A 12,959-nucleotide genomic window follows, 5' to 3' on the forward strand; every position below is an offset into this window, starting at 1 on the left:
TGTCTACTGTCAGCAGGTCTCTACCCCTCTGGTATAGACATGTGTGTGTGGGTGTGTGTGTGTGTCTGTGTGTACTGAAGTGCGTGTGTGTGTGTGTGTATGTGTACTGGTGTGTGTGTGTGTGTGTGTGTCTCTGCATGTGTTTGTGTACTGATGTGTGTGTGTGCGTGTATGTGTGTCTGCAAGTGTTTGTGTACTGATGTGTGTGTGTGTGTGTGTGTGTGTGTGTGTGTGTGTGTCTGCATGTGTTTGATGTGTGTGTTTGTGTCTGCAAGTGTTTTTTGTGTACTGATGTGTGTGTGTGTGTATGTGTGTCTGCAAGTGTTTGTGTACTGATGTGTGTGTGTGTGTGTCTGCATGTGTTTGATGTGTGTGTGTGTGTGTCTGCAAGTGTTTTTTGTGTACTGATGTGTGTGTGTGTGTCTGCATGTGTTTGTGTACTGATGTGTGTGTGTATGTGTGTGTGTCTGCATGAGTTGTTTACTGATGTGTGTGTGTGTGTGTCTGCATGTGTTTGTGTACTGACGTGTGTGTGTGTCTGCATGTGTTTACGTATTGATGCGTGTGTCTGCATGTGTTTGCATATTGATGTGTGCGTGTGTGTGTGGCTATGTGTGTGTGGCGTGTGCTTGTGCGTTGGTGTGTTTGTGTGTGCTTGTGTGCGTATGCATGTGTGTCAGCATGCGTTTGTATACTTATGTGTGCGTGTGTGTGGATATGCGTGTGTGGTGTATAGTGTGCTGGGTGTGTGTGTGCATTTGTGTGGTGCTTTTGTGTGTGTGTGCTTGTCTTGTGTGTTGTGTGTGCTGTGGCGTATGATGTGTGTGCAGTGTTGTAGTGTGCGTGTGTGTTGGCTATGTGTGTGGTGCATGTGTGCTGTGGTGTGTCTGGCGTGTGTGTGCATCTCTGTGTGTTGGTGTGCATGTGTCTGTGTGCAGACAGGAAAGGTCCGTTTAGATGCACAGAAAGAGGCCGGGGGAAGGTAAATGAGAAATGCATGCGTCCGCGCCGTCCCGGCGGCCATGTTTAATTGCCTAATTACACATCAACTGCCAAGGCACGGAATCCAGGAACGACCGGTTACAACCTCCTCAGACGGCCCCCGTATAATTTACAGATAGAGATAAGACAAGGTAATCATTTCTAATTGCGGTAATGCTGGGGATCTATACAGGAAAGCTCGTGCTTTTTGCGTTTCTTTCAGGGGACGGATTTATTTTAATTGACGCAGAGCTTTCTCTAGTTAACCCGCGTACTCCGGGAAAAGTTGAAACAGAGGGACAGATCAAAATCACATTGCTGACATGTGTTGGAAATAAAAGATAACATCGGTAGAGCGCCTCGGATTTGCTAGATTTATTCCATAAACACGCAGAGTCAATTACACCACTGTACATTCTCGCTGTTGCGTGGTGGAAAACTTTTATTGGATTTCTTTGATTTGACGCATCATCTTTGAAGAACTCATCAAGAACATTTTCAACCATGGTGGCATATGGTTACAAAGGAGGACACAGTGGACTCCGTAAAAAAAAAGTCAAGTACGTAATACAGGCCATTCGATGCGGAGGTTGAAATTACAAACGGTCTAATTTGTAAATATTCGAAACAAGTCGGTTATGATTTCTAGACTTGAGTAACAGAAAGTCTTTCTTTTATACCGCTGTACCAAATCCTACACGCTGATTATGCCTCACACAACTTCCTTTTGTGTGTCTGCATAGGGAGCTCCGGTGTGTGGTCTGATAAAGCCGATATAGATTCTTCACATTCCTTAAAGGTCAGGTGCAAATATACTAAAAAAAAAAAAAAAAAAAACAGGAATGTGAAGTCAGGGCCAAACTAAATTGACCCAGCAAACCTTCCTTAAGTGGCTTTTGATCTACCTTCTTTCTAACCTAAGCTGATTTTCTCAAGACTTTTCTGCCAAAAAACAAACATTTTGCCCTTTGAGTGGTTATTCGGTGTATTTGCATACTTGCCAGGTAGCAATGAGCTAAATGCTAAAACCTCCTGTTTTAAAAATGTGCAACAGAACCCTTTTTTAACAAACCACCTTGAACACATAAAAAGAATGTTGTTTTATATTATACGTTTAAATACATTTATATATTTTTTATTGTTTTATTCTTCTTTTTAAAAAATAAACTGTACAAACAGTTCAGCATTTTGCTGCCATACGTTTACACCCTGCTGTCCGGAAAAAGCAAACAAAACGCTCAATCTGCAAAAGTACGAGACTGCGCGAGACTTCCACAGCCATCGGGTGCCCCGTTTACCCGCAGATAAAACTGACAAACAGCGTCCAGAGTTGCTAATTATTTACCAGCGCCGAGCCAAGGTGAGAGAACAGACGAACAGGTGTCCGTGAGGAATGTATCCGGGAAACCGGAGAGAGAGAGAGAGAGCTTTGTTTCCACGGCGATCGCCGTCACTCTATCCACCTGAAGGACTCTTTTTGGAAGGGAGCCAAGCCGCCCCAGCTCGATTACAGAGCGATGAAAACCGCCGTCTGGCTTGGTCGGCCTTCCCCCGCCCCGCGTAGCTCCGCGGCTTAAAGCGACGCGATTGGTCTTCATGAAGAGCCAATGGTAAATGGACTGCATTTATATAACGCTTTTATCCAAAGCGCTTTACAATTGATGCCTCTCATTCACCAGAGCAGTTAGGGGTTAGGTGTCTTGCTCAGGGACACTTTGACACGCCCGGGGCGGGCGATCGAACCGGCAACCCTCCGACTGCCAGACATTCGCTCTTACCGCCTGAGCTATGCCGCCCCAATGGGAGACAGTCCTGGGCCAAATACGTATTTGTTGTGGATTCAAATACTTTTCTGTGCTCTATTGATCTTGCCTGATGTAACTGAGCCTGCCAATATGACCAGAAGGCGGGGTGTCTGCACTTTTTCAGAGTATTTCATTGGTTCCAATACACCAGACAAGATCGGTAAAGCGTAGAAAAGTATTTGAATCGAAAACAAATACGTAATTTGACCCAGGTCTGATGGGTGACGTCACAGCGACTTTGTCCCAGTTATTCTACAGTCTATGGTCTTCTCACGGAACTCTTCCGCCTCCAAACACACAGTCACACGTTACACCTTTTTTATATACGCAAAACTAACAACACAGCCAGTGACTGGTGCACAACAAACACCAATGACGAAAATCGCTGGCCATGTTATTGGTTTTCGCTTGTGCTAAAAGCGTTTTGCATGTGCTAAAGGTCTCAGAAAATCAGGGCCCACGTGCTTTATGTTCCTGTTCAACCTCTACTTATAATAATCCGTTATTTTCAGAGGTGGACAATCCAGGTTCAGTAAGTAAAAGTTCATCCCAGGATTTTGTTCCAGTCACCTGGATTTGCTAATGAGCACCATTCTTCAGCCAGGAGGTAGAGCTAAATCAGCTCAGGGGTGGATGAAATACATGGCAGGACTTTTACTTTCTGACCCCTGGAATGTCCACCTCTGGTTATTTCTAACAGTGTGTTGTTTTGTGCGACGGCGATGGTTTGTCATCCCTTGGTTTGGCTGATTGATTAACTCATGTGTAATATAGCCCACGGGATGTTGGCACCTGATTCTAGTGGCCAGTTACAGTACATTACAGGCATGTAGCAGACGCTCTTATCCAGAGCGACTTACACAACTTTTTACACAGCATTTACACTGCATTCATTGAAGCAATTCAGGTTAAGTACCTTGCTCAAGGGTACAACGGCAGTGTCCTACCCAGGAATCGAACCTGCGACCTTTCACTCACGAGCCCAGTTCCTTACCCACCGTGCTACACTGCCGCCCCAACACAAGTTGCCGTTGTCTCCCGTTCGACTCCCCGCGCGTCTGAACGTCAGCCTGTTCGCGGTAAACGCTGATAATCCACACGCTCCCGGCCCCGTTGCCTCTATCACTCTTTACGGCGGTACTTCAGGCTGTTAGCAGACGATCTTATCGAGAGCGACTCGCACAGCTCACGGTCGGCCCAGCTGTACGGCGAGAGACGGGTGCTGAAGTGTTTTAGGTCACCTGTGTTGCGCGAGAGCAGTAAGGGAAGCGGCCCCATGCCCCATCCGGGAACGAACGCTACAATCTTACAGTTACAAGCCCGCTTCCGTAGCCGCTACGGTATGCCACCACCACCGCAGTTACCACTTTTAAAAAAAAAGTAACATTTCGCTTCTCTGGGCGCGCCTTCTCGCGTGAGAAAACCTTTTTTCTTTTTTTTATTTGACCCCGTCCTTTCCCGGGAAAGCCACGCGGAGGTTTTCTTCTCTGTTCCCGTCAGAGAGAGCGTCATTATGAGGCGAAGATGCTGCAGTTAGAGGCCTAGCAGCGGTGGCTACGGTTTTTTAAGTTCGCCCCATCCCGTAAACAGCCATTTCAACAAAGTTCTCTCAACTGGATCTTTTTTTTTTTTTTTTTGCTGTTGTCTGTTTTTGGCTCTCTCTCTCTCTCTGTGTCAGCTACTTGTCAACAAAAAAACTGCAACCAAAAAACATCTCCAGGGCTATGACTCACTACGTCTGTATGTCCTTGGAAGAGGTGGGGGGAAAGGGGGAGGGGGGGGGGGTCATTCAAAACTTTGTGTTTAATATATTCCCGACACATTGTTGACTTCAGAGATGTTCAAACTAGACTGAGCACAGTGTGAGTTGTGCATCTCTTCATCCACCAATAATCCTCTCCAGGATCCTGTTTGTCTGAAATATGTCTCTAAAACAGTGGTTCTTAACCTTGTTGGAGGCACCGAACCCCACCAGTTTCATATGCTCATTCACCGAACCCTTCTTTAGTAAAAAATAGTGTAATAATGCAGACTAGACTGAGGGGTGGACCTCTGCGGCGGAGGCTCCACCGAACCCCTGAGACCGACTCACCGAACCCCTAGGGTTCGACCGAACCCAGGTTAAGAACCACTGCTCTAAAAGGAGCAGACCTGGGTCAAATACATATTTGTTTTGGATTCAAATACTTTTCTACGCTTTACTGATCTTGTCTAACGTATTGGAACCAATGAAATACTCTGAAAAAGTGCTAACTCCGCCTTCTGCTCGTATTGGCAGGCTCAATTGCACCAGGCAAGATCAGTAGAGCGCAGAAAAGGTATTCGAATCCAAAACAAATACGTCTTTGACCCAGGTCTGGACTGAGCACAGTGTGAGTTGTGCGTCTCTTCAACCACCGATAATCCTCTCCAGGGTCCTGTTAGTCTGACATACGTCTCTAAAATGGGGACGGGCCGTATGGAGGCTCCTCTCAGCGAGGGGAAGGCGGAGGAAGATGGAGGACTTGCGTTTAGCGCCGTTTACCTGACTAATGGCTTCCCATTAGCGTTTCACCTGACAGCAAGTGGGAAGAAGACTCCCCTGCTATTTGAAAGCGCAGGAACGCCAAAACAAAATTATTTGGCGATGAAGGGTAATGTCTTCTTGAATTGTGGTTTTATAAATCCTTGGGTTTATTAAAAAAAAAAAAAAGAAATAAATAAATAAAAGAATTCCGTCTTCCAGAAAAGAAAGCGTTTCATCACTGCCATTACTCCAGAGTTTGCCCTGACGTCTGAGGAAACTGCTTTTTAATAGCCTGCGCTTTTATGCATGACTATGTTTCCCCGAGACAGAGAGAGAGAGAGAGAGAGAGAGAGAGAGAGAGAAAGGAGGAGAGAGTGAGAGAAAGAGCCAGGGAGAGGGAGGGAGGGAATGAGAGATAGAGCAAGAAGGAGGGAGAGAGAGAGAGCAAGTGAGAGAGAGAGGGAGAGAGAGATAGAGAGGGAAGGAAGAAGAAACAGAGCAAGAGACAGCAAGAGAGAGACAGCGAGAGAGAGTTAGAACAAATCCAGAAGAATCTGAAGAGGTAGATGTGCTGCATTAAGTAGCAGCATTAAGCAGCTATAAACACAAGCCATTGCTCCGTGCTTTTATCACAGATCTATCAAAACCCACCCACCACCCCCACCCTGCCCCGCCACCCCCACCCACTACCTCCTCCACCCCCCCCTACACCCCCCACACCCCCCCCCCGACCTCCTGACAAAGAGCGGTTTAATGTTAAGCTGCACCATCTGTCCGTGAGTACAGAAAAAAAAAATGGACCAAAAAAAAAAAAATCTTTTTCTTTAATAGATGAAAGAGAAACGGACCGCGGCTGACTCGTGTTCCCGGCTCCCTGGAAACGGGCGGCCGGTTCACAGGTGCGGGGGCAGCGGGGGCAGCGGGGGCAGGGGGGGCAGCGGGGGTAGCGGGGGCAGCGGGGGCAGCGGGGGCAGCGGGGGCCGATGGCTCCTTAATGACTCTTTTGTTAATACATGATGCTGCCGCCGCAGCCGCCGCCACCGCTGCTGTGGAACCCAGTCAGTAGCCCAACACAGACCGGGCGGTAACGGACACGGTGCCACGGCAACGCACCCGGCGACGGACCCGGCAACGGACATGGCGGTGTCATATTATCAGCGTGGGGCGAGTGCTTTACCTCCAAAGAGCTCATGTGTTTTTCTGGCACTCTTGGCAAAGCAAATAAAAATCCCTGACCTGCCCGAGCTGAACAAGAAATATTACTTCATCACTCTTTCTCTTTCTCTTTCCTTTTCTCTACCTCTCTCTCTCACTCTCTTTTTGTCTCCACCTTTCTCTCATTATTTAACTAACTCCCATCTATCTATCTATCTATCTGTCCATCTATCAATCTCTTTACCCCCTCCATCTCTCTACCTCTCTGTCATTATTTACCCACCTCTCTGTCTCTTTTTACCATTCTCCTCTGTTCCTCCTCCCTCTCTCTCCTCTCGCTCTCCTTCTACCCCCCCCCCCCAGCTAGATAGACATGTCAGTCACACTCAGGGTATATCCTATTCGTCCTGACCCCAGGTGCTGAGGTCAGGTGAACGTAGATTGGGGGGTGGGGGGGGGGCGGTGCAGGGAGGTCCTTAGGGAAACCTCGCCCCCTCCCCTCCCCACTCCAGCCGTATCCAGATGCAGTGTTCTCCCTCTACCTCACCCCCCCCCCACACAAAAACCCCCCACCCGCGACCCTCCCCCCACAACCTCAAAGGACGGTGGCCCACGGTCAGCGTTTACGCGACATACTGAATCGCCATCGTCTGAGGCCGACCCTGGCATTGTTAGGGCCCATCCGTATGGAATCTTCCAGATGGTTTGAAGAGCACACCAGAGCTTATTGTGTGTCCTTTGGAAAGGAGCTGGGCGTGTGGGGAGGCTGGATCACTATAGCTGTGTGGGGGGTGGGGGGATGGTTATTCGGAGAGGGCAGGGGTACAAATATTGGACAGGTGAGGGGTACAATTTTCTTTTTCTCATACCTGAGTGACAGGCCCTAGCCATCAGTTTGGTGATATCGTCCAGAAAAGGGCCCTTCACTTCCCCTGTTTCATGTGCTGCCCAACCCCCTACCCCCAACACACACACACAAGTACACACGCAGACACCAACCGCACACACACACAGACACCAACCACACACACACACACACACACACCGACACCCACATACACACACACGTGCTGCATAGAATTACAGCACATCAGTGTCTGATTCAGATCAGTCACAGCCATTGTTACGGACGTGCAGTGTACATCTGTAACTCCAAATGTTAATAGGGGGGAGGGGGGGTTGAGGGCATAAACGATTGCATTGTGACTGTCTCAAAAACTTCTCTGTTCACAGAACCGCAGACAACACCCCCCCCCCCCCCCCCTTCTTTTGATGCCTCTGGGATGAATTGCATGATGCCTTTCTCCCAGATTTTTTTTTTTTTTGAAGGTAACACAGGAAGGCGCACGTCCAAAGCGCAGCTGCGTCGCGCTTTTGTGAAGGCGGAAACGTAACGCCAGCTTAGCGTATCACTTTTTGCCCAAGGAGTTCAACCGCCAGCATTTTCATAATGCAGTTCCGCGGGCGCACACATCCGCCAGATCAATGTAAGAAACACAAGCCTTAACTCCAGGTGATGCGTTTCAACGTGAACCACATGATAGCAGTGATCTTTTTCTTCCTTGCACGTAGCACTTAAGGAGGGCAATGGCACGCCAAAAAGACATCAGAGAAAAGAGAAACTGCTTCTTTATACTACACCACATTATTAAACATTCCATAAAGCAGCCAAAAGCGCAGTCTAAAATAAAATGACGTTGTCAGCCCCCATCTAGTTCAGCGGATGCTGACTTTTCATTTCCATAACTAAAACTGAGCTCTCAATGTGACACGATTTCAGTCAATCAGACTCAAAATGGCACTTCGCCGCTCAGGCTGTCGCGGAGTGCGCGAGCCTCATCGAACCACAGTGGCCGGACAGGTGGCGTTCGCTCACGCGAGTAAATCACAGCCACGGGTTCAAGCAGGAAACGGAGGAGAATATTAGATCAAGGTGAAAGTTGCTGCCTCGGCTCGCGCTGGGGGACTCGACACGCAGTGGCTGCAAACCGTGGCTCACGCGACAGCTGACTTCCCGAAACCCAGAGTTTAGAAAGTGTGAATATAAAAACATTGGGCGCATCATCCCAGCGACACGCAGACACAATCCCAGGAAACATTTTTTTTCTTCCCCAGAAGATTTAAATAGAGTGCGTTGGCAACGATTGCAACTATATATACAATGACAATCAGAACATTTACGGTAGATTAGCTGAGCATCCTCATCCAAGGAAAGAGTAGCAATAAAAACCGGAGGAGGGTTGATTCACATCACACGCCTGCTGCGTTTTAAAGCATAGCTCCATGATTATTTAGGGGTACAATACTCCCCCCTTATAGCCTGTTCAGACCAAACGCTTTCACACCGCACCACTCTGGTCGCGAGCTAACTGCCACGCGCTGTGACACCTCGCGCGCAGCTGGCGTCTGTGCTGTGCTTCATTTCCCGGGAAACTGCGGGGGCCACCCTCATTACAAAACGCCCAGGTGGGCGCATATCTGTTCCACAGACTGAAGCAGAGCTTAGATCGCAGACCCGCGCTCCAGCCTCGAAAGTCATTCAAACAGAAAATTAAGTGGGGTGGGGGCACCGCGTTTAACGTCTTTCCCACACACAACACTGAACGCACATGTTGAGGACTTCAAAAACATGTGCCGTCTCGGCCAAATTATTTCGCGTTTTGATTGCATACTTTTTTTTTTTTTTTTTGCACGAGGAACAAGAAACATGATAATACAGCGTACAACGCCGTAACCTACAACTACAACTGAATGTTTAGGATTGGATGTGCAAACTGTCGTACATTCAAATCTATTTTTTTTTTAAAAATGTAACTGGGGTAAAAACCCCCTTTTCAAAGAATGTACAAAAACACTGCACTAGCCTATCGACAAAGCAATTAAATAAATCACAGTTGTTTTCTTTGCACTTCCACGTTAAACAAAACATCAACCGCAATTTTACCTGGAGATGCTTGAAAGAGGAGGTGAGCTGCGTCATGTGCAGCGTAAGACAGCGCGAGGTGCATCTCGCGCTGTGGATTTTCTCCGAAGTCTCTCCGTCTTCAGTACCCGCTCTCCGCGCTCCGGCAGACGCGAATAAACACCATATAAACACCAGGGTCATTTGGAAGCCAATCATTCTGTTTTACAACAAACAAGGGGCTTAAAAGCCTGTTTCTCGAGCAGCCCCCTTTGTGTTTCGACCGCTTTTGTCCACGTGAATCCGTCTTGAGTTTACTTTGGGACTCGGGTTTGAACACCGCGAGGCTGCGTTCGCCTCGAGAACAGGAGCACTTTAGCTTCAGACACTCCCCCCGTGTCTGCACGTGTGGCATTTCATCACTTGCCAAAAAAGAAGAAGAACCCTTGTGGACATCTATTGTGGAATGTCATTGGATCAAAGATTTAAATTATTTATTTCTTTATAGTATGCATATCACACACACATACATATATATAACAAGAAAACCAAATTTAATATTCCAGTGCATTAGCACATTGCCTTTTTGGAGTGTTTAAGATTTTATTATTGACTGCATTGTAGTTCAGGGATTCAACAAGATGCAATTTAAAGAGCACATATTAGCTAGAGATAGCAATATGGCCACATATATTTAATCAATGCTTAAACTTATGGGCAGTCGCTGAATAAAAAAACTTTGCTGAAAACAGCCTTTTAAGATAGGCCTTATCATAGAAACTAAATATCTAGATGGTATTTATTCGTAAATGTAATACATACACCAGGGACACATTAAACGCATAAACATTTATCTAAATCAGACGTATGTTAAACGCATGAACGTTTATCTAAATCAGACATATGTTAAACGCATAAACGCATATCAAATTTATCATACTTATACGATATGATAGATCCTTTAGGGTATTTTGTGGGGAAAGTGCACGGCATGAGACACTTTAAAAATCCTTAATAATTGTATTTACACAGCGGTGGAGTTCCACTTTGAGGTACAACTGGTCCCCTGAGAAATTACATCTGAACGACGGGAATCCCAAAGCTCCGCACATTAGGATTCAGACTGTAATTGCACACATGCCTCTGTGCCTTATTTCGAGCAGGAGGGGAAATGTATGGAGAGAGGACGACTGGACGAGGAAAAACACATTTGGAATGACTTTCCCCAAAGGGGGGGCGGGATAATTGTCTGAACCTGATTTGGGTCACTAAACATATGTGTGTTTCGACGGATTCTTACAGAATACACGCAATCACTTTCTGGACCTCCGGGGGATACGAATGAAGTTATTGAGTTACATAAACCAGGGAGCACAATAATAATAATTGCGACCTGGGTCTACAAATCTATGGGGGAATTAGGGAGCTGTACACTGTACAACGCAGAGATCGCTAAGATTGCAATCATATGTGCGGCCAAAACAAAGCAAGCCTTCTGAAGCTGCTCCAAAAAAAAATCAGAGTTATGTAAATAAGCAAGATTTTATTGCACTTTAAATTTTCTGGACAAATCATCAGTATGAGGAGGTTTGACAAAAAGTTGAAAGGCAATGTAACGTGTATTTATTGAGTTTGTCAGCACAGTTTGTGACAAACCGCTAGAGTTTATTGATAGTTGCGATTCTTAGGGAGCCAATAAATATCACTGACAGGGAATATTTCATGCTGTCAGACTGTTCTCTGGGATAAGATCCTGTACTCTTTCATCTTTTTGATAACAGTTGATCGTTTAAAATAATATACAAACAAATCAAAACTTGATGGATACGCCAAAGTATAACAAACCCATTTTAACGAGATTTTTAAACGATGGGAAACTTTTTTTAAAAGCCCTTGTTGCTATTTATACATCACATTAAAGTTCCTAAAATTATATATTTACCCCTAAAAGTTGAATAAACAGCATTATGAGGAGCAGCCATTTTGAGTGGCAGCTGCCACCTTTAACCCTTTTTTTCCGTTGCAAGTCAGTGTTCTAGAACTCCATTGCTTTCAATTGCCAGTCGTGATTGTTACACCAGCATTGGAATGCCCCGTTAAGAACATTACCATCACATGTTTGTGACCTCACACCTTAAAGGGTTAACCAATAAAAAAAAAGCCCTATTGAGGACTTAACTGAAGTTCTGAATGACCAGATGCTGCAGAAACAGCCACTGATTCACAGTCACTGGTTCCAGGTAGTAGGAGTTACTACCACTATATTAATATGAGTACATCATATTTTTTAAATTTATTATTATTATTTAATAATATTATTAATATTATTATTATTATTTTTTATTGTGTCATATATTTGTCACGGGCGGCATGGTGGGTAGCACTGTTGCCTCACAGCAAGAAGAGTGTGGGTTCGAATCTCGGCTTTGGGCCTTTCTGTGTGGAGTTTGCATGTTCTCCCCGTGTCCGCGTGGGTTTCCTCTGGGTACTCCGGTTTCTTCCCACAGTCCTTAGACATGCAGGTAGGCTAATTGGAGACTCTAAATTGCCCATAGGTACGAGTGTGTGAGTGAATGGTGTGTGTGCCCTGCGATAGACTGGCGGCCTGTCCAGGGTGTATTCGTGCCTCTCGCCCAATGCACGCTGGGATAGGCTCCAGCACCCCCCGCGACCCTGCCCAGGATAAGCGGGCATAGATAATGAATGGATGGATGGATATTAATTCACATTTTTTTGTGTCATATATTGGAACATTTGGGCTGTAAACAGCAGGAAGCTTTTCAATGGCCGTCAAACGGCAGATTTCCACGGCTTTCCGTGTTGAGGCTGCCTATCTGTTGGGCCTGTAGAACCTGCCGCTGAAATACGGCTGACCCTGGCCATCTCTGGTGCTGTTCTCAGGAAACAGGACATGGGGCAGGAAGAGAGGAGTTGCTTGCAGGTCACACCAGTGGTTTCATAAATACTTGATTTCTTCTTTTAAGGAATGAGCATAAGAAAACAGCGACAGTATTAAAAAAAACAATTTTTTTTTGAAAAAAGGTTCTATGTTCGTCTCGCACACCTGAGTATTTTTACAATGCTGGGGCAAGCCTTTTTTTTCTTTTTTTTTTAAAATAGTCTTTTAGGGTGAACTGCCGGGCATTTTTCGTCTATCAAAACAGCACCAATGTACCTTTTATATGCAGCATTCTGTAACCCAAAGCTCCATTGAAAAGGGTCTTTCTTCTGTTCCATGAGCCCAGCCCAGCCCAGTCTTCATGGGAACATCATCGGAAATAGTTTTTAAAAAATCAAAAACAAAATCCAGTGTTATTATTCTTATAAAATAATGAGGTTAAACACATACGCACCACCTCAGGAGGCATAATGCTGTTGCAGAATCTGCTTTGGAGTCCACTTGAAGTGTATTTTCCTTTTTTTTAGACCATGGAAGCCATGAATGGCCCAATACCAGCCACTGGAAAGCAAGCCGGTCATCTGAAACAACTGAAAATATCTCAAATATCTCAAATATCCTCCACCACACACAAAAACTGTCTGGGACAACCAAAGAAACATACACGGAAACTGAAATAATATATATATATTTAAAAACCCCAGAAAGTGA

General features: G+C 45.8%; 1 protein-coding gene across 1 annotated transcript in view; it reads right to left on the reverse strand.

The window, feature by feature from the left end:
• Positions 1-9,748, reverse strand: part of anos1b (anosmin 1b) — a 57,731-nt gene extending 47,983 nt beyond the window's left edge. The window contains exon 1 of the mRNA XM_064330197.1: positions 9,392-9,748. Within this exon, the coding sequence (XP_064186267.1) occupies positions 9,392-9,568 (177 nt within the window). The 5' untranslated portion in view covers positions 9,569-9,748. The remainder of the gene's footprint in view (positions 1-9,391) is intronic.
• Between the last annotated feature and the right edge of the window lie 3,211 nt (positions 9,749-12,959).

The sequence above is a fragment of the Anguilla rostrata genome, chromosome 4, assembly GCF_018555375.3.
Source record: "Anguilla rostrata isolate EN2019 chromosome 4, ASM1855537v3, whole genome shotgun sequence".
In the NCBI taxonomy this organism is placed as follows: domain Eukaryota; kingdom Metazoa; phylum Chordata; class Actinopteri; order Anguilliformes; family Anguillidae; genus Anguilla; species Anguilla rostrata.